Here is a 25945-nt window from a genome sequence, read left to right as displayed (position 1 = left end):
ATCGTGTTTTATTTATCTGGAGTTATGTCAGCGTGGTCACAAGCGTCGCTACCAAACATACTGGTTTTTATCAATTATCATGCCGAACGAGTGCTGGGCCGGGCGAGCGCGCACTACCGCACTAGTGCGACGGGCGCGCACCGAGTAGCTCGCTTTTATATTGAATTGACCTTATTTACTCAATTCGATCTTGGAAAGAGGGGTCGATAAACCTTTCAAGTAATATTAAACAGTTTTAACATATCAGTTCGCGTCGGCACACGGGCACGATTTGTTTGTTTTTATGGCACATTGACAGTTTCAAAAATGGTCGAAGTGAAGATAACCGATGACATTAAAGTTGGCGGTAATAATCCATGCTTTATTATCGCGGAAGCTGGTCAAAATCATCAAGGTGACATTGAAATAGCGAAAAAGTTAATCAAAGCGGCAAAGGTTAGTAATGTTCGAGATATTTTAAACAATGTCGAATGTGAACGATTTGAGGTTGTGAGCGCTTTGTTGTGAGAAGCCAGTGGCCAGTTGGAAACAAAACAATAACGGATGACGTTTCGCGGTGAATGCCTCGCGCTTGCTTCCAACTTACAATACAATCAAACGAAGCTTTGTTTGATAAATATGTTATTTTATTTGATAAATAGATATAAAAAAATGTCTATAAATACATAATGACTACCTATTTAAGTTTATTTCGTTATCAAAACAATAAAAAATTGCTATCAAAGTCATAAAAAGTCAGATAAATATACCTATGTTTGTACTTATGCTTTGGCATTGAATCTACATTTCATTCTAATGAAAGTGAAAACTAATTTAAATTTAATTTGAGAATCAATTATGTCGAGTTCTTAAGAAACTTAATAAATAAAATGAACGAAGTAAACGATTTATTAGTAATCATTACAATCACTACTTTGTACCTTGATTTCAAGATTTCGTCGCCTTATGCATATTGATTTGCAAAGAATATACTTACACATACTTATTCGGTACATATACACAGTAAACCTGTTATGGTAATGTGTACATAGGTTCGTAAATTATCTGTTAACATCATAGACGGTAATAATAATTAAACATCTTGAACTGGGTACTGTAATATATATCAAAATTCAATATAATTATATACATAAAGATACATTCAATCGTTTATTTACATCACTTGTTTAGACTTTAATTTTAATATTTTGTACATTTTTGGTACGAAAAGGTTATCGTGTTGCTTCTAATACTAATGCATAATTCTTATTGGAACGTTTATTACTAAATATACGATTTTTTTTCAATTAAATAATTCGATAACTAACAGCTTAATAGTATTTGAAGGCTGAATCGCTGAGTATTTGAAGGACGTTCGAGATTCCACAATTTTATTTGATCTAATTCGATCAATTTTTTTATTCAATCTGACATCATTAAACCGTATGTAGGTCTCGATTGATAAAAAATTTAATCTTGAGGTTTCATATTAAATTCCAACTACATATAAGACATTTCGTGTTTACACAGATCATCAGATGTTCATAGATTACCCAGTACATAAAAAATATTTATCTTCCATTAGTCTTCTAACTAAAAATATAAACCATTTCTCGTCCAAAATAAAAGCAAATCTTTAATAGACAAACCTTAATGTATTTCAGGAAGCTGGAGCGAGCTGTGTTAAATTTCAAAAGACGTGCCTCAAAGAAAAATTTACCAAGAAATATTTAGAAAGGTCTTATGATAATCCGAATTCTTGGGGTAAAACTTACGGCGACCATAAAAGACATTTAGAATTTTCTGAGAGCCAGTACAGGGAATTGTTCAAATATGCTCAAGAAGTCGGAATCCTGTTCACTGCTTCAGCCATGGATATGGTATGTTATTTAAGAATATTTATTTGTAAATCTTTAGTCCTGCTCTCTGCTTCGTATAGGACATAGGTTTACTATGGGAGAACATTAGTTTACTATGTCAACGTTTATTCGACCAATATAAAAAATAAATTACGTAATTTTTGGACATTGCCTGAATAACCAAATATTACAATCGGATTTGTAATTTAAAAAAGCGATGAGGACAAACATACGAACAGAAGATAAAGCGTAAAATTTGTCTGTTTTAGGTTTCATTTGACTTTCTAGTCAACATCAAAGTACCCTTCATAAAAATTGGTTCAGGGGACTCAAACAATTTGCTATTTTTAAAGTACGCTGCGTCCAAGAAGGTCCCCCTTATCATATCGACCGGTATGGTTGACAAGCAAGCGGTGAAAACAATTTACGATATAGTATCAGCGCAACACAAACAGTTCTGTCTATTGCATTGTATATCAGCCTATCCAGTACCTTTTGAAGATTGTAATCTTACTGTGTTACAAGATTATAAGAACACGTTTGATGTCCCCGTTGGGTATTCTGGTCAAGAACTGGGTACAGCAGTGGCATTGGGCGCAATTGCATTGGGAGCTAAGGTAATAATATATACTTTAACTTCTTCCTTAGTAATAAATATTTTATTATAAATACATATGACACAAAAATGGCAACCCTATCTGATGCTTCTACATTTTAAAAATATATTTCAATGTTATTTTCGAGACCATAAACATTCCTCATGACCTTCAAGGTCTGCGAAAATAGTTTTCGAGAATACAAAATGTAACAACTAAATCTGTGTGTTCTATGTTAAAATTAGTTATCTTAATATTAAGACAGTATTTGCGACCACTACAAGATGCTTATATGGTTTCACAATACGCGTCATCTAATTTGATGGTCAGAAATTATTATTTACGTTTGGCATTGTTTTGGAACAAATGGGCAAATTAATTAGTTAGAATTCCGTAAATAATCATCTTGCAACGAGATATCTCAAGTACACGTAAAAGATGAATATATTCCTATTTCTCAAAAGGAAAGATCCTTTTCAGAAGTAAGTACTTAATTCATAACTAGGCTCCATTGTAATTTGTGGATATTGATACATACATTTGGCTGATCGTCTTAGGACACATGATACATACACATGATATAATGACGCTTATGATACATGACTTGTAACATTAGGTTGTTTTACATATTGAACCCGCTTTGTTCGATTAAGATTCGCGTGCTCGGATGATACGAAAGAGGAGATCGGGCTTGATAAATGTATATTAGATAAGTAGCTGGGTAGATTCAGATTTGTAACACGTAGTTTGATATTGACGTCACGCAATAGAGATGCCTATAATTGTTAACATGATATCGATATTATTTTTTGTCGATATTTATTTACTACAAATATAACATACCCAACGACATATCAATTATATTAAAGCTATTAAGTTTAATACATAATTAATTATTACCAACAATGGTAAAAGAGCAATTTTCTAGTGACGTAAAATATCCTAGGATTCATTATTGTGCTATTGAAATACTAACGAAGACATCAAAACAAAACTATACTTATGTAATTTACTTTATTTAATTATGAAAAAAAATAGACAATTATCTAATAATGATGTATCTCGCTTGATATGATTCATTTCTTGTATGGAAGTAATCATCGGAGTCTTTACGCTGGTCGCATTACATTGCGCGTTTTTATTTAACGACTATTACAATGACACAACAGCGGCTATGAATGTTCTAATATCATAAAAAGCAATCTGTAACCAACATCTGACTTTGCCTTTCAATTGTATTATTTATTATTAAATTATGTTTTTCTGTATTATAGGTTTTAGAGAAGCATATTACATTAGATAAATCTATGAAGGGAACGGATCATGTCTGCTCGCTCACACCCGCAGAATTCAAGCAATTAGTAAGAGACGTGCGTGTTATCGAAGCATCTCTCGGCACTCCTATCAAGAAAGTCGTAACATCAGGTAATAATATTTACAAAGAGAACATTTCGTTATTCATTCCCGTAATTAAAAACTGGTTTAAATAAAACCAGTGTAAACACAGTCACAGCACAAAAAATAAACTATGCCCTGAAAATAGCGAAATTCTATTACAAATAAAATAATGGCAGTCGTTTTTCAAATATGTTTAAAATAACGACAGCAAGTTTTCAAACATTTGTATTTCATTGTAACAAACAAGTAACGAGTATTTATATTTTCCCTTGTGGGTTAAACACGTGCCTGAAAAACTTAGGCGAAGAAATTGTATTAGACTGCAAAACTAAATTCTTGAATTCTCGTTTTACTTGTCAAAAAATTAGTCCACAGTCATTCGATTATATTATTATGAATGTGAAAGTAACTCTTTCTGTCGCTCTTTAACTACTATACCGATAAACCAATTTTGATATTTAGTATGAAGCAAATTTGAACGCCAAGGCAGGACATAGGCTACTTTTTTTCCCTTACACATGACAAGCAATCCCCTAAAACACGAGTGAACTACACTACAAATACTTTACTATATATTACTTATCTTAAGTACGAAATCACAAATAAACTCTGCCTCTCAATTTACGAATGGAATGGCATTCAGTAACAACTGGTGTTCTAGCATAGCAAGTGCTTTTCAACGCACGAAAGCATAAACGGTCAACTAATTTTGGACTGTTACTAAAAATGTTTCGTAAAATAACCCATACTCTTTTTAGGAAAAGCCAGTATTGAAATCCGGGATATTAAGATTAATTGTATATACATATATGTAATGTAACTCGCGATCTCCATTTACTACCAACGTGTTCTGAACTGGGCTATCTCAATTCTAATTTACTGCATAAACAATGTTAAATTTAAACATAATTATATTTTGTTACAGAAATTCCATGCATTGATAAACTGCAAAAGTCTCTTGTGATGGGCTGTACAAAGAATAAAGGTGAAATTTTATATCCTGGTGACGTCAAAATTAAGGTTGCAGAACCCAAAGGGCTAAATGCGTTACATTTCGAGGAGGTTATATACAAAACACTCGTTTATGATAAAAAGGAAGATGAGCCTCTCAATGAAGGGGATTTCTGTTAATTTTATATGAAGAGAAAGCAAATTAATTATTTTTAGAATACAATTTCAGTTCTCGCTATAAGTTGGAAGATTAAAATATAATGTATTTTTCATTGAAAAATATCACATACATATACTTTGATCATTGTTATTGAATAGTCATACACGTACATTATTTATATATCCTTGGGAACAACAAAATAGTTAGTGACAGAATCTAAACTTTATTCGTCAGAAACGTTTCACAAAAGGGTGTCATATATTAACATAGCGCTCAATTCAATATTGAAAATGTAATGCACTTAAATTTTCGATTTATACTTGTATATTTTAATTTTTTTTTATGTCAGTTTTTAAATGGTGCAAGTGTCATTTATATTCTTGCAACAGATGCAGACCAGTTTAATAAATTTTTTAAATACTTTTTGTCTCATATCCTACAAGGCATTGTTTAAATAATGAAATATAACGCAACAGATAATTATAATAATTATTATGAGCCATAGATGTAGTCAACTGTTAATTAAATGTAAAGCTATATATGCATGGCTAGTTTTACGAAGATAAGGACAAAATAAATATTGGTATTTAATACTAATTCTGAAAATGAAAAAAAAAACAATAATAAGTTACTATTTTTATAAAATAATTGTTAAATATTAATAAAAAAAAATTATAATACTCTTATGTTAAAAAGGAGTTTTATTCGATACCGACTCATGAGTTTATTTTCTCTTTAAATTTACCGAGTAATGTCAAAAATACACGAATGCATGTACTGTATAAATAAATCAAACGAATGATAATCAATGTAGGTGTAATCTTGGCAACCATCGAATGTAAATATTATCCCAGAGAATATTTTGTAGGCGCTAGTACGAGTATGTATTTAATAACGAAACTTTCCATGTCTCTACTGTTCTTTTTAACGTCCACCAGTCATTCATGAAACCGTGACGTCACTTTTGCATACTTAAAATATCTTGCCTCTGACGATAAGAAATATATTTGGAAACGATATAATTCTATTTTGGCGTAGTGCGTCGAAAGAACAGCTCAATTATTACAAGAAGTCGAATCCGTGGCTCAGATATGCCGTGAGGATACTCCCTGACGTGTGCTACCGGTGAATTCGTTTTGTTAGGGTTCCGTCGTTTTAAGTTTTGTGGAATTGATTAACATTAAATGAAAATTCAATCTTTGGTAATATCTATTTTAAAATGCAATTTCCTATGTTTCTTGAGGATTAATTTATTCTTTTACGAATGGTGTATACCAACAGATGAGCTTGAAATAGTTCCAGTATAAAAATAAACAAGTGTGACGATATATTGCAACCGAAAAATAATTTAGTCTTTTATTATTCTTACGCCTACGGGACCCTATCGAAGTCGTATCCCGGCACGATCATGTCGGAATTATTTTTATGTAGAGTGCGAGCAGGAGCGGCGCGGGCGCGCGTATGAGCGTGTGGTGTAATAGAGCGCAAGTGGCGCAGCGGCGAGCATTGGCAAGGTGCCCGCGCCGCCGCCAGTCCCCGGAGTGCCGGCTCGACTGCCGCCTGCGCCGCGCCGCGCCCTGAACGTTCCCACCCCCAGTGAACCCACGAACCATAATCCCATTACGATTTTACGCATGCGACGCTCACGACTATATATCGCTTTTGCACCATAAAACCACTCCATTGAGATAACTAATTTTCCGCGCTACGAGACGTTTTCTGACGCCCAGTTCAGAGCGGCCGATTTAGGTCGCCCGGTTCGAACAGAGCAGCAAGATATTTTTATGGCCGATGTGCGGTGCAGACTTACGAGCGTCTTGATCACGTTGCTAGTTACATGAATTATTATTAATAGCGTAGAACCGTAAAACTCATTCCATAAACAATATCGAGTGATGTGCTTAACGCACACTATACGGCCTTCCTGGACTACATTTTGGATAGGAAGTTACTTGGCGAGAAACAGATAGGTTTAGATGTAATAATATTGGCATTTAGGGTTGAATCGTTGACATTTTTGAATTGCATTTGCTAGTAGTTTGATTGTGGTATTCCAAAAATGCATCATTTGTATCCGTTGGCGAAGGGAGACCCATTGTGTCCACTGGGTTTCCATCCGCAAGTGCGTTGGCCAACGCGTTGCAAGCGTTGCTTTCGCGACTACAAGGAGCACGGTGGTCGGAAAAAAGAGGAAGATTTTACTGCATCCACGCCGAGTCTCTCCAGTTGGAACTCACCATCATCACGGTACGTCTCAAAATTTAGGTCACTAGAATCGTCTCCTTTAGTTAGTATCCTTCAGACTATTCAAACAATTGAATAATTCTATTTTTGGAACAGCGACTACGACCGATAATTGTGGCAGTTTTCAATATCGAAACAATCGCAACTCAAAGTACATATTTAACAAGATCTTAAAGAGTAAATCACTATAAAAATGTCGTCACAGAAATTTTTTTTAAAAAAAAGTTATTCCTATCCTAGATACCTATGAATTCACTTTAAGGGTATTAAGTCATTCATAGCCTAAAAACCTTATCAGTAAGTAGACATTTTGTAAATATAATAAATTAACTTGTAGTAACTCCTGGTTATTCCTACTCCTCTTCTATGGGTAGCCAAGAATTATTAACTCGCATTTTATTACGTCTGGATTCATATCGATACCTATCTATAATCGTAAACATAGTCTTAGAAGTTTTTTACACGATTGTAGTGTATACCAACTCGATTATAAGTCGATATATGAGATCTTATTTTATGAATATAAATTTGTATGCAGACTAAATTGAAGGTTTATTTAATCGAAAATACCTTAAGCAATGTATTTATTAGATTTAGTTAAGATTTCACATGATAAGTAATACCTACCTATTACAAAATTACAATGTTTTAAGATTTTTGTTATTCTAGCGAAAACTACTGAACGTAACAGAATCGTCCGTAGATGGCAAAAGGGTTTTTATTTAATGCCAATGATCCTTCCTCTCTTTTATTTACGGACCTTTCTATATAAATGTACCACGTATCCACGAGTACTATTCTGTAAGAATACTCACTCACTCATAAAATGTTGAATGTTTTCAACAAGGAGATTAAGGATGATTCGGTATTTGATGCCTTTACCCTTTTGTCATTATTCTTACTATTGCATATTACTTTCAACCATTCCTTCTTTCTAGTTCATGCAGAATATATTCAATTTGGGTTCAATAGACTTTTATCGATCATCTTTCTTACATAAATCTTTGATCACCTGTTATCAGATGTCTTGTTACCATTTATCAGAAGTGACTTTCATATATTTAAGAAAGATACAAAAAAGAGATCCAATAAAATACAGCTTCAAGCGGGTATACCTACGTGAAAACTCAAAAATTGTTTGATGTGATTGAATGATTTTGAGTGATTCCGTCAATAAATTGACAGTATCACTCACACACTGTTTATCAAAATTATTATGATAGAATAAAAAATATTATAATTTTATTATTATGAAACTATCTTTTTAGACCATCAAATCAAAATTATATCATCATAGTATTTTCACACTTACTATCTACGGAAATAGTATGTGTTAAAAAGAACAATGTGTAGACAAAAAAAAATATTTTAAAGATAGAAAGTCGTAAATTAGAGCAACTATTGCCTTTAGTGGGTAAACCTACATTCTAACAGCCTAACGAATTATTTAAAAGACATAAAATTGTCTGAATTGTCTTATTACATTAAGGAAACGATTAGTTCGGGTTAAGGCCTAATCAAAGACAATGAGATTTAGACATGGACAATTTTATTACTTTTTGTTCCAAACAGAGACCACGAGCAATGAAATGAAACGATAAAGCGGAAAACAAATACAACTTAAAGCTGATTAAAAAACAGTGATTTTCAAGACAAAAATGAAAAGATGATTGACCGCTTTTTAATATTAACAAATATAAATATTTTAGTAAGAAATTTAAATAATAATTCATTAATTATTGTAATAAACGACAATTTACTAATTTAATCTATTTGTACAATTGAAATATACTTTGTGGCCAATATTATTTTACTAGATAATGTCATTTCATGTAAAAACAAATATCCAAATACAGTAACTGTAATAGTTGTTTTTACATGAGATGACATAAGGAGAATAAATATGTCAATATTTTTGGCGGGAAAAAATACAGATGAAGTATAAATGAATATAACAATAATACAGACTTTAATTAAATATTGATTTAGTAGTTTTACTTGCACTTTGATATATTTAAAGTAGGTATAAATTCATAGAAGTAACTAAGTGATGTATGTAAATTAAAACATTATTGCTATATTTGTTTCTTTTACTACAAAACACTCAGTTTTATGAACAAATTGATAACAAAGAAAATGTGACCGTGGTGTCTGGAACCATAAATGTTAAATCGTGGCACTATTCCAAATCACTAAACATTTCACTCGGATTGTTTGCATTCCTCTAAGAAACGCTCACGGATTGACGTAATTATCTAACAAACAACGTTAATATTTCAGCACCTGAACATTTTTACAATGTCCTTAATTAGGTTAAAATTAACATTACTTGTCATTTAAAAAATATTTTGCTTGTCATCAGTTATCCCACCAACAGAATTTTTAGTATTATCTATCGCTGTTTTCTGATTTTAGAGCGATAATGTGTTACAGGGACATTTTACATCTTCGGTTCCAAGGTTGGCGGGACTGATGTTATTATTTTTTATAGTATAAGTATGTGGGCGGGCTTAAACGGGATTTCATTGATAAATGAGCCTCATAATGGTATGTGGTCATAGTTACTAGTTTAAGTAAGTACCATTGGTGACCACTTATCAAATAGTAGCTTGGTTTATTATATGCATATTAAAATAAAGAGGTTGAATATTCGAATTTTAAATAAAGAAACAGTTATTTTTTAAGTAGTATACTTTTAAACATAATTTGCCCATCATATGATACTGGCTCATATTACTATTAATTAATTGCATTAATAATTAAAAATGATATCATTCTACTATAATAATGCGATAGTCTATTATGCCCCGAGCATGATTACAATGGAGTAGGTCAACTTAATCGATACCCAAGTCTTTAAATAATATTTCATAAATTAAAAAACATTTTAGTATTTCTTTGTAAATTACTCACGACCGAAAAAGGTTTACCTTACTTCTGAAAGGTAAGTTTTGGAAGTTATTCCCAATGCTGCTCCAGTGTCAGTAAATAAACATGCAAATATTGTCCGACCCATGATGTTACGTTGTTTCCTTGACCGCTGAGTACGAGATGAATAATAAACACAAATTACTTACATAAAACTCAGAGCTTGCCCGGTTTTAAAAACCTCAATGTTCTATTAAAATTAACGATTTCTATCCAAAAGGGACATGTAGAATTTACTTGATGGTAGGTAGGACATTGTAGAAACTCGTCTGGGTAGGTCACCCCCTCGTCACTAACAGTGGCGTAGCTAGGTGACTAAGGGCCCCGGTGCATAGAAAAAGAATTGGGCCTTCACCCCCTCCTTAACTAATAATTACCTTTTAAAATTATAGATACCAAATAAGAAATCTTGTGCGCAGGGTTATGATTTTCTAGCTTCAGAAGCTTAAGGTTTAGTTTAGAGGGCCCCCTGAACTCCAGGGCCCTGGTGCACTGCACCACCTGGCCCTACGATAGCTACGCCACTGGTCACTAATTATACCGTAACACCAAAATAACATTACCGCGTCATTTCAAAAGTGGTGGTGAATTGACGGTGTAATTTTTTTTTTAATATTTTGGTATGTCATTGGTGGTCACTTATTTTATAGATGGAATATTTACCAGTTTGGCTATCTTTTAGATATATAAAATCGAATATTATGTAGAGTTACAATATTACTTTAGTTCTAATTTATTATAGATGATTAATATGTTCTGTCATACACAAATACATTAACTGGACTATTAGGTACTTACGTAAACATTTAATCTACCACTTACATTAAGTATCCACATAAATTTTATTTATTAGACAAGGTTATAATATAGAAATGAAGAGTAAGGGACTATTCAAAATTACCGATCAAAAATTGCCTTTTTATAATCCACTTACTACTTCAACTATATAAGCATGAAAAGCAACTAAGTCGCAACAACTTCTTGAATGGAATCAGAAAATTTCAACCAGTAAATTTCACATCGTTAGACGGTTAAACTTCTAAAAAGTCCAATAATACTGATGACTAAAAGCAGTTGGCGGTACCCAATTGGATGCGGCGAATTAAATGAGGACCGGGGTTTTTGGAGCTAGTTAATTAAATATAATGAATGATATTAAAAAATGAACAACTATCGATAGTGAAGGCACTCCATGACAGATGGATAGACGCACGCATAAAGACATGCAAATCAGATTTATATAAACACAAATATACTTTGTAAGAAAGGCTTTCCTATGTCTGTGTTCAAGACATCGCTGTCGATATATGGCAAATTAATGAATGAATGAATGAACGAAACCTGCCTGTAAAACTACATTCAAGAAATGAATTAATATTATATTTGTATCAAAACAGGAGCCGTGAAGATGAAAATGGTGCAGTAGGTGAGAAGGTTACACGTGGCTGGGCTTCCAGTTCGAACCTTAGTACTATTGATCCATCCAAGAAAGATGCCTTCTCCACTGGTAATTACTAAAATATCTGTTAATTTTACCTAATTTTGATGGTATAAATAACAATAACATACCACTAAGACTTCAGGTGTATAATTGAAAATTGCTTTATAGGGTTCAGTAAAACGAGCTCATCGTGGACGTCGACGCCAGACTTGGGGGCCAACGAAACTGAAACCAGTACCGCAGTTACAGTCAGTCTCAAGTTACCTAAACGAAGAAACACAGGTCCCTTACCTTCCATAGACACGGGTCAGAATAATACAGGTAATTATTGCGAATTAGAAAAAAAATATAGTCCGTGACAAATTAAAGGCGGTTTCATGAGAGAACGAAACATTTGACAGTAGATATAAATGAAATAGATTGGCCACCGCCGATGCTAGTTTAGACAATTTGATGTGGTAGTAAATTAAAGTCATTAGGTTTAACATGTTAGGTTCAATCTTGGATTTATTCAGAGTATTCTAGCAGATCTTTTGTCAGAATCTGCTAGGATGATCCTGGAGTACTATTTAATGGCTATCAACAGTAAATAATATTAAAACGAAATTAAGAAGGTACAATTGGACTGACATACCGGTGTAGCAAAAAGTCCCAAAATGAAATAAGAAAAAAAAATGTTTAAAATTAAAAAATCAATATGAAACTAGAACCAAAACTTTTCAATAATGTTAAGGAACAACCGCAATAAATGTATACAGAATTTATATATTCTAGCAGCACCTGATGTTTACCCATATTCACAGAAACAGTGACTGTGCGTCGACCGTCACCATCTCCTCCACCATCGACCACGGCGCAGTTCACTATAAACAAAAATGACTCGCTCGCTGAACGAGTGCGAAAGGTATCAACGCCATTTTTATTCATGTCAAATAAATTATACAATTGAGTTATTGGTAAAAAATATTTACACTAGTTATAAACCCAACTAATGTTACCACGAATTTGGCTCTCAATGGTTTTTTACTAAAACGATTTGTAAAGTACTAATTTAAAGAATATCTGTGCTATGTTACGCGTTTGTTACACATACGAATGTGTACGGCGATCAATTAAATTGATGAAAATAAATTGATTCAGTTATTCTGAATATGTCAGACGAAACGAATGACGAATGTATCTGACATTACATGTTCTGTACTATGTAAGTACTCTAATATAGATGAACCAACTCGAGACTTTCTTAATAGTTAAGTTAAAATTAAAAATGGTATGTTTTCACGACAGTCATCCCATGATTTTTTTATCGATTTATCAAAACCCTATAAATAGTTAATTAAGAATATATTACACCGAATAGTTGTTTTAATAATATTTTCTTATGTGTAATATAAAAAAATAATAATAATATAATTAAAATTATGACTTGGCTGTTAAGCATGCAGTTAATGCATGTCCGACTATAAAAATTACTATTTAAAAGAGTAACGGGTAAAATAACAAAATCTTATATATAACGATCTTACTATGTACAAAAATATGAATATCTCACAGAAACAAAATTTATCTTATAATGGCTTCTTAGAATTCAATACAAAATGTTCTGAAGTGAACTTAAGTGGGTCATCTCGATAGAAATGCTTGAACCGCTTTCAACTCAATCTGTTTCGTTGTGATGCCCAAAATAACTAAAAGGTCATCGTCAAAGTTTGTGCTTGGCACACAAGAAGGCAGTTAAATTTATTAAGGAAGTATTCCATTTAATTAATAAATGATGTGACGAATAATTAAATAATTTTATTATAATTATGTATTCACTGTCTTTCACATTTATTATTATCACGGAAAGTATGTAGTTATTATTTGCAAAATCTCTTAGGAGAAATTTTATATTATATAAACATAGCGCATACATCCTTCTTTCATAAAATTACTATGTTCATTAATAATTTGGGATAACGTTAATTGTTTATTTTTAAAACAATTCTTAATACAAATTAAAATTTAGTAAATCTGAATCAGTATTACATTATAATTTTTACAACACTTTAGATGAACCTTATGAAAGCTCAAAGTAGTTTTGATAAAGAATCGAGCATTGAGAAAGAGAAGGAAAGACGAAGTACCTCGCGAAGCAGAGAAGAAGAAAAGACAACTCGACATAAAGAAGAAAGAGTTGTAAAAGAAGACGTCAATTTCTTAATGCAGGTAACGTAATCGTTCAAGGACTTATATCTATTAATTTAATTGTTACTTCCTACTTTATACGTTTTTGTTGTTGCAGGTAAAAAGTAGTCGTAACAGTACCAATTCCAAACCACCGATGCGTGGCGGCCCCTCGCGTGAAAAGGAAGACACATCTGATGATGAAGCAAGCACAGGCGGCACCGTCACCACTGACACAGAAACGACCCTTATTGATCCAAACATTAAGGATTATCAAGTAACTATTTTAGCTTTAAATATATTTTCTATATTTATTATATCAATTGAAGAGTAAAATTTAACAAAGGTAATTATCTCATTTAGGACCAAATAGAAAGTCTCAATAAAGAAGTCGATCTTCTAAAAAAGCGTTGCGAGCGAGTCGAAAAAGAAAAAAGTGATATTTTACTTCGAAGGTTAGCAAATATAGACACAACAAATAAATATTCCACTGGTCGTTCTTCGGAAGTCCTCAAGCTACAACAGAAAGTTAATGAACTTACTACACAAAATGAGGACTTGAAAGACGAAAAGAAACATCTCTCTTTAAGAATAAAAGAGATGGAAGCTGATATCGAAGTAAGTGATATTGTTTTTATTTATAATTATTATAACTTTTTGGCTTTTGCTACACCATACACATATTTTGTTGTAGTCTCGACCATCTGTAGAAGCTCAAACTCGCCAAATAGAACAATTAAGAGCAAAATTATTAGCAGCAGAAACTCTCTGCGAAGAATTAATGGATGAAAATGAAGATATGAAAAAAGAGTTGAGAGATCTCGAAGAAGAAATAGAAGAAATGCAAGACAATTTCAGGTAAATATAAAAGGTACAATTACATATGTAAATTGTAAAATGAGAGTTTTATTATACCTACAAAATAATGCAATGATTAATTTTAGAGAAGACCAAGCAGACGAATACTCCTCTTTAAGAAGAGAATTGGAGCAGACGATAAAAAACTGTAGAGTATTATCATTCAAATTAAAAAAGACTGAACGCAGAGCTGAACAGCTCGAACAGGAGAAAGCTGATCAAGAAAAAAAGTTATTAGAAGTAAGTGTTGAATAGTTAAAATGTTACATAGCTGTTTAATTACGTACAGCGAAAGTTCTGGGGCTAGTGTCGATTTTATCTAAAGATTACAGTGTTTTTAAAACAAATAATTCAAAATATGACACTTAAAAACTTTATCGTGTAATATTCTTCATATTGTAGATAGTGGGAGGAGCAGAAGGTCTTCAGAGAGAGAACCGTATCAAGGAGCTGGAGAAAGAGGTTGCGCGCTCCAATGAAGTGGCGTTACGTCTACAGCGAGATCTTGCCGACGCTAACGCGAAGTTGGCCGCCGCTTCTGGTGCACCACCAGCCAACGTTAAGAAACAGACTCTCCTTACAGATGGTGTAAGAATCATATTCATATTTCCCTTTAAAATTAGTATCTTTGTAAATATTGTAGCCTGTATGTAATGAAAGTTAATTTGTAACGAAAATTATTTTCGCAGTACGCGTGCCATTATTTCATGTGTTTACATCCTTTGTGTTCTTTAAATAACAATCAATCGATACATCGCACGCGTGCGTTTATTTTTGGAACTATTATATTGTGTTTAAAGTAAACTAAGTAAAAAGTAATGGCGACTATTTCAACAAATTACTCCGTAAATTACATGGATTTTTTTATATTTTACTGCAGAAAGTATCTCGTTCATCACTGACGCGAGGTGGCAGTCAAGAAGATCCTGCACAGTTACTGCGTGACTTACAAGATTCACTAGAACGCGAGGCCGACTTAAGGGAACAATTACGCAATGCTGAAGAAGAGGTACTGAAATTTATACTTAAAAACTTATAGCCAATGCTTACCAACCTTACGCCTAACGCCTTTATAGATATGGTTTCTAATAAGGAGTGTATTAAACTATTGCTATATTTTCTTCAGGTCATTTTAATATGTTATTTCTAAAGGAATCAAGGGATCAAAAAAGTTATTCTTCATTCAAAAAACTTTTTTACCGATCTTTGATCTGATTATTTTTATCACTAAAATCACACAGCTGATAAAAAAATAACTATAAGCATGGAGGTAATCATAAATTAGATTGATCGGTAACTTACTCAGATTAAAAGTAACGTTTACTTTTAATAATAATAAACAGCTTAAAAATTGGTTTTTATCTTAATTAGAGAAAGCTAATGGACTACTTTGTTAATGGTAGTAGAAATGAATTGCATTTAATAGAACTCAGCCAACTGGCCCTTATCCAAGTTCTATCTGACTCAACAAGTTCGGCACAAATATACCATCCCTAAATAAGTCTATCTACTTATTATTATCTTTGAGACGCAATATTTTTTATAATGCCTTAAACAATTTGCAAGCTTAAATATTATCTTCAAACAGGCTAGTCGATATCGACAACGCTTCGGAGGCAAACAAATACCTCCACCACCGAAACTTCCATCGCCATCAACGCCTCATCTTACTTCTAACCTTGCTGCCAATGATAGTAGAAATAAATCTATTCAACGAATCCTAGATATGCAATATACCCTAGAAAATAAATTATCTTCATTAGATATAAGTGAATTATCCATAGGTGTTAATCAAATTACTCAGTCACCTCAAGATGTTGCTACTTGCTATTCCGAAGGCTGTCAAACGGACCCTGTTATCTATCATGACGTGGCTAATGATACTAAGAAGATTACACTAGACTCGTGCCTACAGATACATATTCTGACGTCAGATATGTACAGTCAAACGAATAGCGCATTTTTAAAACACAAACTTATACAAACCGATAGCTTTAGTATAAATGGTTATTCTCAAACAGATAAGACAAAAATCAAAGATACTTGTACCCAAACAATTGGAACACTATTGAATGATAAATGCTTTCAAATAAGCCACTTAAAATTGGAACAAACACAAAGTGAAAACAAAACATATGATGATAAAAATACATTAACGGATATATACGGTTTGACTGATTGTAATCAACACGATGTTGACAAAAAGTTAAATAAAAACATAAAAGATTTCAGAAAGCGAAAAGACAAGTCTGATAGTCCTCCACTTTCTTCTGATAAAGCTGAATCATCTTCCAAAAATAATATACAATTTCCTTTTGCATTGTTCAATCCATTGGCAGCAAGGGTACCTATTGTAGGTATATATCTGAATTATAATCAAAATTATGTATGTATAAATAACAATATCCCCTCATGTTAGCATAGAATTGATATTTTCACCATTAGTTAATAATCAACTAACGAATATTTTCAGGCAAATAACTTGCGTAAAACTGCATCAAGAGTTGAGGACGACAATGAGTCCTTACTTCTACAGCTGAAGAAAATGGCTACCAAAGCCAGAAGTACGTCCAATTCTAATTGCCAATTCTCAGTTTGTGTATTTCCAAATCCCAATGAACCCTCTTTATATCACCCTGCCTAACATTAAATCATCTCCATTATTTTGTTCCAAAACTTGCCTAAGGTTGCCTACTTACCTGTTACCTTTTCTTTTGGACCTGCAACCCTTCCTCGTTGTTGCTAACATGCTTTGCCTTTAGGGACTTTCTTTAAGTCTACGTAGAAAATACAGTCATTACCGCGTATGTTTCGGAGGTAGCCATTTTCTCCAGTTCAGCTTGAGACCTGACTATCAATAAAATGGAGTTTTGAGTGAACTTACAACTATTAGTATGTAATAAACTAAAATTTCTAATGTATGTGCATATTTAACAGTAACATCGCCATCGCACTGTACTAAAATATGGTTTTTGTTATATTGTTTAGCGTCTTTACAAATTTTTATGCAATAATTATTTAATTTTACAGCAACTGGCCGTAAGCTTTCACCATCACCCCCTACAAATAGACTTGCTATTGAAGCCCCTAATGAAAAGGATGAAGGTATATCAGATGAAGAGGATCCAGCAGAACTAAGAATATTACTGGAACTTAACGAACAGGTATTATCTGTTGTCATTTAAAACTAAATTGTCTCGATTAATATACTTTTAAATATTTAAATTGAAGGTCTAAATAAGTATAAAAAAGTGTAATATTGTTTATTTAACAGGAAGCTGCTGTTTTGCGAAAAAAAGTGGAAGATTTGGAACAGGACAGAGAATCTTTGAAAAAACAAGTGAAAGAACTCACTGACAAGATTTCTAAAACTAAACCAAATACCATTTCGTCTGTTACGTTACGCAGACCCACGCCAAAAAGTAATTTAGCCGAAGAAAAAGTGAAGGTAAATAAAACGACCTGTAAGATTTAAATTAATTTACCTTTGAAATGCATTGTAAGATTTGTTAGGGTATAATATAGAGGGTAATTTGTAACCAAGACATTTGTAAGCCTTATTATGATCGGCTTATCATCATTTCAATACTAATAATATTAAGATTTGTAAAACTTTAAGAACAACTGCCACTAATTGGAGTAACGGGTAAGTAAGCAATAAATTTCTAGGTACGGTACTGTTATATCGTATATTTAGGATCTTAAAAATAAAACTGATACTTCAAAGCAAATATTTAAGCTGATTACCATTAATATCTTAGAAATATTTCAAACTGCTTTAATGTTGAATCAATACATAAGTTTGGATTATATTATATATTTTATACAAAAGAGACCGTTCGTTCACTTGCAGGTGCTTGAAGACGAAATAGCTGAATTGAGAAAAAAACTTATAGGCAAAGAAAGAGATTGTGAGAGGTTGCATGCTGAACTAAGCCTCACCCAAAAGAAGCCTAAAGCATCACTAATAAAGAGCAAGTAAGTAAGCTTACGAATGGAAAAGTGAGCAACGATACCCTGTATACTTACTCTATTAAGTATATAAATACTCGTGGTGTTGTAATACTTCTTAACTATAATAACTTTTATAATTTTAGGTCTTTAGATGGACCGGGTGATCAACAAAACGTAGATTTAAAACGACAACTGCAAGTCATAGAACAAGAAGCAAACGTTTTAAGATCTAAAACACAATCTCTGGAAGCTGACAATGAGAAATTGCAAGCTGAAAATAAAAAACTACAAGTGATACATTTTATTATTTTTATTTAATAGATTTATTGTTTAAAATCAAAGAAGTATCATATTGAGATACGATATAAAAATGACTTTAAGTAAACGAAACCTAAAATAAATTTCATACATATTAAATCAGTGCTATCATAATTAAAGAAATATTTTAAATAAAAATTTTCGCTAAAATTATATTTACACATTCTGAATATTAATATTTTATTGTTTATGAAAACATTGCTTAACTAATATTTCAGTTACTGAAAAATACGAAAACACTGAAGACAGATAAATCTCTTGATCAAAGTACAACTAAAATAAGTCAACTGGAAAATGAACTTAAGGAGGCCCTGGCGAAAATAAAAGAATTTGAAAGTAATAAAGAAGAAAAAACGGAAAAGAAAGTTCGCTTTGGCGAATCTAAAAAGGAAGCAGATGCTGTGAAACTCAAACAGGACGAACTTGACAAATTAAAACTCAGCTTTAACAAGGTACGTAATTGTAAAAGTAGAAGTCCTTGTAGAATGCCTTTCAATGTGAACTTTCAACTAGAAACTAGAATAAACTAGTTTTTGTCATCAATGATAAGAAATGGTTTCATTACTTTATTTTTTACTAATAATGTTGTGCAAACTCAAAATTCTGTATGAAATATTAATTATGGTTTTTATTTAATGGTCCTTTCACAATAATCCTTGAATCAATTGTATAATTTTGTTGGTGGATAATGATTTGAAATCATATTTAGGTTGAAAAAGAAAAAGTGAAGTTACAAGCTACATTGAAGGAATTAAAAGAAGACGCCCTAAAATCATTCAAACCAAGAACGCCGAAAAAGATAACAGACATCACAACAAAATTACAAATGAAAAGAATGGTGGAAGATTTAGAAAATGAAATTGGTAAATATTACTGAAATCAATGAGTTCAAAGTTTATTAAATAATTATTGCATTATGACAAAAAATTTAACAAATTTTATATTTTCTAGGGGAAATGTACGTCATTATGAAAAATGCCGGACTCTCATCTAAAGATGTAGCCGTTAAAAGCCAAATAGAAAAAGATATAGAAAATGTGAAGTCGAAACTTAGTAAAAGTGAAACTGAATTTACAAACGAAAAAAATCGTTTGCAAACTGAAATTTTGAAACTTAAAGAGCTAAACACTAAATTAGAATCTGAAAACAAATCAACGGCAAGCAAGTTTAAAGCTCTAGAAACAGAAAATAATAAAGCAATTGCTGAATGTAATGCACTCAGAGAAGAGAAAAAAGATCTAGAAGCTCAAATTAGTAAGCTTAATGCTGATATAAGTGGGTTAATGAACTAATACATTGTCATTTGACTTTCATATAGTTAACTAATATATTCATCATTACTGCATGTTACTATTATTCGTTTCAGAACAAAACAGTTCACAACAGATGGCTATGTCAGACTGTATGAAAAAAATCGAAGAACTCAAAAAGGAAATGGACACAAAAGACAAAGAAATTGATAAATTGAAAAAACAAGTGGAATTGATTAACAAATTAGAACAAGATAAAAGTAAACTACTGAAAGAAGTATGTTTTTTAACTGATGCCAAATGACAAAATATTATTATTATATGAACGTTATAAATTTTATAAATAATACATTATTTCTTCCTCACAGGTTGGAGATAAAACTAAAAAGTTAAATGATCTAGAGAAAAAATTAAAAGAGGCTGAAGATAAATGTAAGAGAACGGAAAAATTGTTAGCGACACGGAAAGAACGGGTCTCAAAATTAGAAAAAGAGGTAATGGATAGATTTTTGCTTTTGTGTAAAAGTTTACTCTTAATGTTAATACTGGTATAAATACAAACAACTAGTCATTGCTACGTAACGTTCACTCAAATATTTTTACACCAGCTATCTGAAGAAAAGGAACAAACTGAAGCGTTAACAAATTCAAAAAGACGTATTTCCATTGATCTTACAACAGAGAAAGATGAAATTCAAACTAAACTTTTTAAAGCAGAAAGCAAACTAATTAATTTAGAAACAGATATGAAAGAAATGAAATCTGAATATGAAAACAAAATAACTAACTTGGAGTCTACCGTAGCTGCAAAAGATAACCATATAAAGCAACTGGTATTTAAACCTACCGTTTGGAATCCACGGCATGAAAATATTCCTATACCCAATATCATGCATAATAGAAAAGTTTAATATTCTGAGAATTATAATTTACGACTACCAATACCTATGCATGATCCCTTAGATATTACAATATAGTAAAAATGTGACAATGTGTGACAGTATTTTTTTTCTAGATTTCTTTTGGAATAGAATAGTGACTAATATGAAATCATGACATATGTTATCTTAAGCGTTTGTTTTGCAGGAGGATGCATTACGGGAGACATCTACTCAAAAGTACGACGAGGCAATTTCATCTGTGGAAATGGCTCAACTTAAAGAGAAATATGAAAGAGTCAACAATGAAATTAAGGAAAAAGAAGATGAACTAAAGAATTCTAATAACAAACTACGTAATACTGAAGAGGAACTTTCGAAATTGCAATCAGAAGTTACTTCACTTAAATCAAACTTAAATAAATTTGAAACTGAGAAGAACGATTTCGAAACTAAATTAAAAGCAGAGAAAAAAGAATCAACTTATTGGGAACACAAAGCTTCTGAACTTGATACAGATTTACAGGTGAGTTTGCTTTTGTTTATAAGTTACATCAATGTATTTTGAGTATAATCGACTATGAATGTATATAATTTTCAGGCTGAAAGAAAGAAACTCGAACGAATGCGTAATAATCATGACAAAGATATTAAAAATAAGGAAGCTGAATTGGCAACACTTAAAGGAAAATTAAAAGTCTTAGAGCAATCCTCTGGAGCTGGTGCTAAAAAAATAACTGAATTAAAACAAGATTACGAGGAAAAACTTAAAAGTACGTAGCTACTATGCACAAAAGCGAAAGATTAAATTATTTTGACAAAAAATAATAACGATTTTAACTAACAATACTTTCAGAATTAGAACATTCACTAGCTGTTGAAAAAGCAGAATACGAAGAGTTAACGGGTAAATACGAATTACTGGAGGAAGAGCACGTTGTGACAAAAGCTCGACTTACTGTTGATAAGGAGAAGGCACAAAGGTATGATTCAAGTTAATTAAATGAAATGATTACATCCGTCTCCTCCAGCATACAAATAAAACTAAAACACTGTTTTATTAGCAACTTCATTTTATAAATTATCTCTTTCTAATCCTTACTTATATTTTCTTCCAGTGAACTTATATTAGCACAAAAGGAATTAAATTCAACGTTGGCTGAAATTAAATCATTACAAGATAGCTATGATAGCCAGTTATCTAACTGGAATAAAGAAAAGTCCGAGATGCAGGTACAGTACAGAGTATGAAAAATAAACACTTCTTTAAAATTTGTGTTAAACTAAAGTTTTAAAGGTAAATATTTGCAGAAAGAAATATCATCACTTCAAGATCGGTTGTGTGGTGGAGGTTGGGAAGTGGAACGTGCGAGGCTCACGGCTCGCCTCGAGCAACACGAAAGAGATCTTCGAACCGCCAAAGATGAACACGATGTGCTTGCGCATCATCACGATTTAATCAAGAAAGAAGTAAGTCTTAAGAAAATATTTCTATACAATACATGTTACGTTTACTTCATAGTTCATATTATAGTAACTTTGTTTTATATTCACAAATTGTGATACAAAAAGTACTCATAAATAAATGTTTTGTAGTTAGAAGAAGCTCGGAAGAAACTTGAAGATTACGAGAAGGTTTCAAAGGTTCAGAGAACTCTGAAGTCCGACAATGCTGAACTAGAAAGGGAATTGTCGTCGCTTAATACACGTCTCGAACAAGCTGACAAGGCGCGGAAAAATGAAGTCGCAGAAATCAAGACGCGTTACGAAGCACAAATGAATACGATGAGAGATGAGCTCAAATCATTACATAATCAAGTATCAAGATTTAGACGTGAACGCGATAACTACAAACAAATGTTAGATACAGCCCAAAAATCAGTTAGCGACATGAAAAATGGTGATAAAAGAGCCAAACGCAATTCAATATCAAGCACCGATGAGGTAAGTATGAAAAATATATGCTAATACGATTTTCTTAAAAATACTAATCAATTTTCACCCAACAATTTGAAATTTCCCTCACAGGAAGAATACAGAAACAAGGTTGCGGTGTTGGAACAACAACTGACGTGCACAGAAGACGAGTTGTGCGAGGCGCGCTTGTTAGCCTCGAAGCTCAACACCGAACTCATAAGCGAGCGCTCCTCCGCGGAAGTGCGTCTCTCTGAGATGCAATCTCGATTGAATGAAGTTAGTAAATTTCCTAACCCTAACCGATAAAATATTTTCTAGCATCATCTCTCTTATGCAGATAAATTACGTGGAGAACAATTATTGACAATTCGCACTTTTTTAGTATGAAGAAGAAAGATTGCTATCATCTGGGCGTGCGCGTGTGGCAGGATTGGCGACGCGCATGGAGCTGGCGTGGCACAAGGAACGCGACGAGCAGCAGAGGTTACTGCACGAAACGTCCACATTGGCAAGGGACCTACGGCAGACGCTATTCGAGGTACAAATACACTCCGAACACAAAATTTATAAAGTTGTTTTTATAGAATAAAGCTTTGTCTTTTTTTAATTGAAATCGTTCGACAAATTATTTTATTTTTATTAAAAGCTGGAACGTGAAAGAGACAAAGAGAGATTGGATATGAAGAGAAGAATAGAACAATTGAAGAGAACCACAGAGGAAGAAACAGAAGAAGCGAAGAAAAAGGTAGAATATATCATTTATTTATATGGATATTTGTTATATTTTTAAAGCGTAGCACAAAATCATTAAGTAAATTCAATCGTCCAGTATAAATTAATTAAATATAACTTAATTTTAAATTTTATAAATTAAATGTATGTCATAATTAGCATTTATTGTGTAATTATTACAAGTAGAAATATGTTCAAAGAAGAAAAAAAATTGGGATAGAACGACTGCCAAAAGTTCCCACATAAATAGAATTGGAATATAATATCTTCATAGGAAACGAAAACATGATCAAATTATTTAGTTTAATTTCTAAGAAAAGGTGCGGTGTTGATACCACAAAAATGATTTTAATTCCACACACTACATTTTTAATATTAATTTGGACGAATGATTTTCTGTTTAGGTTACAGAGTTGCAATGCGATTTACTGGAGTTGCGTGACGCGCACGCAAAGTTGCGGACGGCCAACGAGAAACTGCGGCGCGATAAGGAGCGCCACGACCGCGATCGCGACCAGAACAAGTTACTAGTCGCTTCGCTTAAACGGACGCAGCAGGTATACATACGCCGTAGGCTAATTAATGGGTGAAATCGGATCATTATGAAAATCCTAGGAAGATAACAAAGAACCGTATAAATGGAACCAAACGAAGGTTTTATTAGAATTCTTCGAGCTATGTTTCGGTTATTTGATTTGGTTACTTTTAAAATATATAAGTAGGAATCTGTATTTTAAATAACTATTTTTCAAAGAAAAACCATTTTTTATAATTTTATAGGAAGACGATCGAGTTATTACTCAACTACTGGAAACGATCGAAGACCTGATGAAGCAAAGCCCAGAGTTATTCCGAAGTGAGCCTGCTGTTAAACCCGAGAAGAGTTTAATGACGCCAACGCCTCCGAGGAGAAACAGAGTGAGTAACATTTTTAATGAATTTCTTTTTATCGAAGTTGGAAAGTATTTTTATCGTAATATAAAAAATTAACCCTTTGTGTGTCAAATGGCGCATAAGGAAATCGAGGTACTACCAAATATCTATAAACATCTACAACATTGGTACTAGACTGTGTTATCAAATTTTTCATGACTATTATTAAAAACAATTCATGATCTCTTATTTATAAAATCACCTAATTAAATCAACGAAAGGGAATTAATATCGCATTTTCAGTCTTCTAAATCACGGTCTCGGTCCGGGACGCCGGAGAGCAGCGAGGCGCGCGCCGCGCACGAGGCCGCCTCCACGGCCGCGCGACTGCGCCGCCTCACGGACGAGCTGCGCGCCTCGCGCATCGCGGAGCGGCAACGCCGCCAGCAGGCGAGCGCTAGGCGGTACTGACCAATTGACTTCCCTCCTATTTGACTACACTAATTCTGGCTGGAAACAAATCTGCTCGATTGTCATGAGATTTCGTGGGAATTTTGATATTTACCAAGATAAAATGTATTCTGTGCCGTGCTCAAGGGACCGATATACTATAAATGTGTCTGAGCTAACTCTTGCATTCCCAATAACCAATCCTTACGTTGGTAATACGCCAACGATTTTGGGATGAAGATGTTATACCTATCCTTTGTCTGAAATTATATTGGCTTACTGATTCTTCAAACCTGCATTAAAAATTTGGTATTAATATTTTATGGTACAATATGAAATCATATATTCTGGTTATTTAAACCCGTCTGGTAGTTGCCCGTCATAAGAATATAAATACTGCGAACTTCTAACTCCGATTTGTTGCTAAGAATTCTTTAGACAGATTTGTGCCTGGGATTGCGGTCTTTTAATCTAGCTCAAAAGACCAGGGCGGTATTTACTGCTCAAATTAATTTAAAGAAAATTTATAATTTACATTTAAAAACGTTTAATCAGAGCGATGTCGACGGAACCACGCGACACGCTATCGGTTACGCCGGCCTCTCGGACGCCCTCACGCGCACCTTCGCTTAAGAAACGATCCATCTCGCTAGAACAAACTACAAAGGAACAGGTAACCAAACATTTGTATATGAAAATGTATTCTAGCGTTCCGTCAAGTTACGGCCCTTTTTTCAGGGTCAGACATACAAACAGAATAAGGAGGAGGATTAAATTATATACTTTGGAACAATTTATACGATCTGGCAATCCTGTTACAAAAAATTGATTGTTTCAGAGTGCTATCTGGAAAACTGTAGACGACAACAGCGTATCGTCGTTGCAGTCTCTGGATGGCGATTCAGACATGCGAATGTTCACTATGCAACGTGATGCGAGTCTCGACAGGTAAACTTTGTCCCCAATTAAATATCCTAACTTTTTACGAAATCC

At 32.9% G+C, this 25945-nt stretch overlaps 2 protein-coding genes across 2 annotated transcripts in view; both read left to right on the top strand.

Annotated features, from left to right (window-relative positions):
- Nucleotides 1-57: 57 nt before the first annotated feature.
- Nucleotides 58-5581, top strand: LOC124533422 (sialic acid synthase). Its single transcript, XM_047108669.1, has 5 exons — nucleotides 58-435; nucleotides 1644-1859; nucleotides 2108-2455; nucleotides 3709-3859; nucleotides 4758-5581. Exons 1-5 carry the CDS (start codon nucleotides 307-309, stop codon nucleotides 4961-4963), a joined length of 1050 nt encoding a protein of 349 aa, XP_046964625.1. The 5' UTR covers nucleotides 58-306; the 3' UTR covers nucleotides 4964-5581.
- Nucleotides 5582-6460: 879 nt separating this feature from the next.
- The window catches only part of LOC124534575 (centromere-associated protein E), a 22398-nt gene continuing 2913 nt past the window's right edge, over nucleotides 6461-25945 (top strand). Inside the window, exons 1-36 of the mRNA XM_047110495.1 lie at nucleotides 6461-7190; nucleotides 11513-11622; nucleotides 11725-11877; nucleotides 12360-12460; nucleotides 13609-13764; nucleotides 13841-13999; nucleotides 14086-14340; nucleotides 14417-14580; nucleotides 14667-14820; nucleotides 14983-15168; nucleotides 15461-15589; nucleotides 16169-16937; nucleotides 17611-17744; nucleotides 17855-18028; nucleotides 18434-18558; nucleotides 18678-18825; nucleotides 19071-19304; nucleotides 19562-19715; nucleotides 19804-20127; nucleotides 20219-20379; nucleotides 20471-20596; nucleotides 20711-20935; nucleotides 21189-21506; nucleotides 21582-21753; nucleotides 21837-21963; nucleotides 22099-22213; nucleotides 22292-22450; nucleotides 22577-22924; nucleotides 23009-23173; nucleotides 23280-23435; nucleotides 23544-23642; nucleotides 24034-24186; nucleotides 24410-24547; nucleotides 24806-24966; nucleotides 25508-25625; nucleotides 25791-25900. Coding sequence (XP_046966451.1) covers nucleotides 7003-7190; nucleotides 11513-11622; nucleotides 11725-11877; nucleotides 12360-12460; nucleotides 13609-13764; nucleotides 13841-13999; nucleotides 14086-14340; nucleotides 14417-14580; nucleotides 14667-14820; nucleotides 14983-15168; nucleotides 15461-15589; nucleotides 16169-16937; nucleotides 17611-17744; nucleotides 17855-18028; nucleotides 18434-18558; nucleotides 18678-18825; nucleotides 19071-19304; nucleotides 19562-19715; nucleotides 19804-20127; nucleotides 20219-20379; nucleotides 20471-20596; nucleotides 20711-20935; nucleotides 21189-21506; nucleotides 21582-21753; nucleotides 21837-21963; nucleotides 22099-22213; nucleotides 22292-22450; nucleotides 22577-22924; nucleotides 23009-23173; nucleotides 23280-23435; nucleotides 23544-23642; nucleotides 24034-24186; nucleotides 24410-24547; nucleotides 24806-24966; nucleotides 25508-25625; nucleotides 25791-25900 — 6668 coding nt within the window. The 5' untranslated portion in view covers nucleotides 6461-7002. The remainder of the gene's footprint in view (nucleotides 7191-11512; nucleotides 11623-11724; nucleotides 11878-12359; nucleotides 12461-13608; nucleotides 13765-13840; nucleotides 14000-14085; nucleotides 14341-14416; nucleotides 14581-14666; nucleotides 14821-14982; nucleotides 15169-15460; nucleotides 15590-16168; nucleotides 16938-17610; nucleotides 17745-17854; nucleotides 18029-18433; nucleotides 18559-18677; nucleotides 18826-19070; nucleotides 19305-19561; nucleotides 19716-19803; nucleotides 20128-20218; nucleotides 20380-20470; nucleotides 20597-20710; nucleotides 20936-21188; nucleotides 21507-21581; nucleotides 21754-21836; nucleotides 21964-22098; nucleotides 22214-22291; nucleotides 22451-22576; nucleotides 22925-23008; nucleotides 23174-23279; nucleotides 23436-23543; nucleotides 23643-24033; nucleotides 24187-24409; nucleotides 24548-24805; nucleotides 24967-25507; nucleotides 25626-25790; nucleotides 25901-25945) is intronic.

The sequence above is a fragment of the Vanessa cardui genome, chromosome 1 (assembly GCF_905220365.1).
Source record: "Vanessa cardui chromosome 1, ilVanCard2.1, whole genome shotgun sequence".
In the NCBI taxonomy this organism is placed as follows: domain Eukaryota; kingdom Metazoa; phylum Arthropoda; class Insecta; order Lepidoptera; family Nymphalidae; genus Vanessa; species Vanessa cardui.
This window is presented reverse-complemented; position numbering and strand designations above follow the sequence as displayed.

Coding starts and splice junctions, on each gene's coding strand:
- LOC124533422 (XM_047108669.1), top strand. CDS start 307: ATGGTCGAAGTGAAGATAACCGATGACATTAAAGTTGGCGGTAATAAT. Junction 436..1,643: donor AGTTAATCAAAGCGGCAAAG/GTTAGTAATGTT, acceptor AATGTATTTCAG/GAAGCTGGAGCGAGCTGTGT. Junction 3,860..4,757: donor CAAGAAAGTCGTAACATCAG/GTAATAATATTT, acceptor ATTTTGTTACAG/AAATTCCATGCATTGATAAA.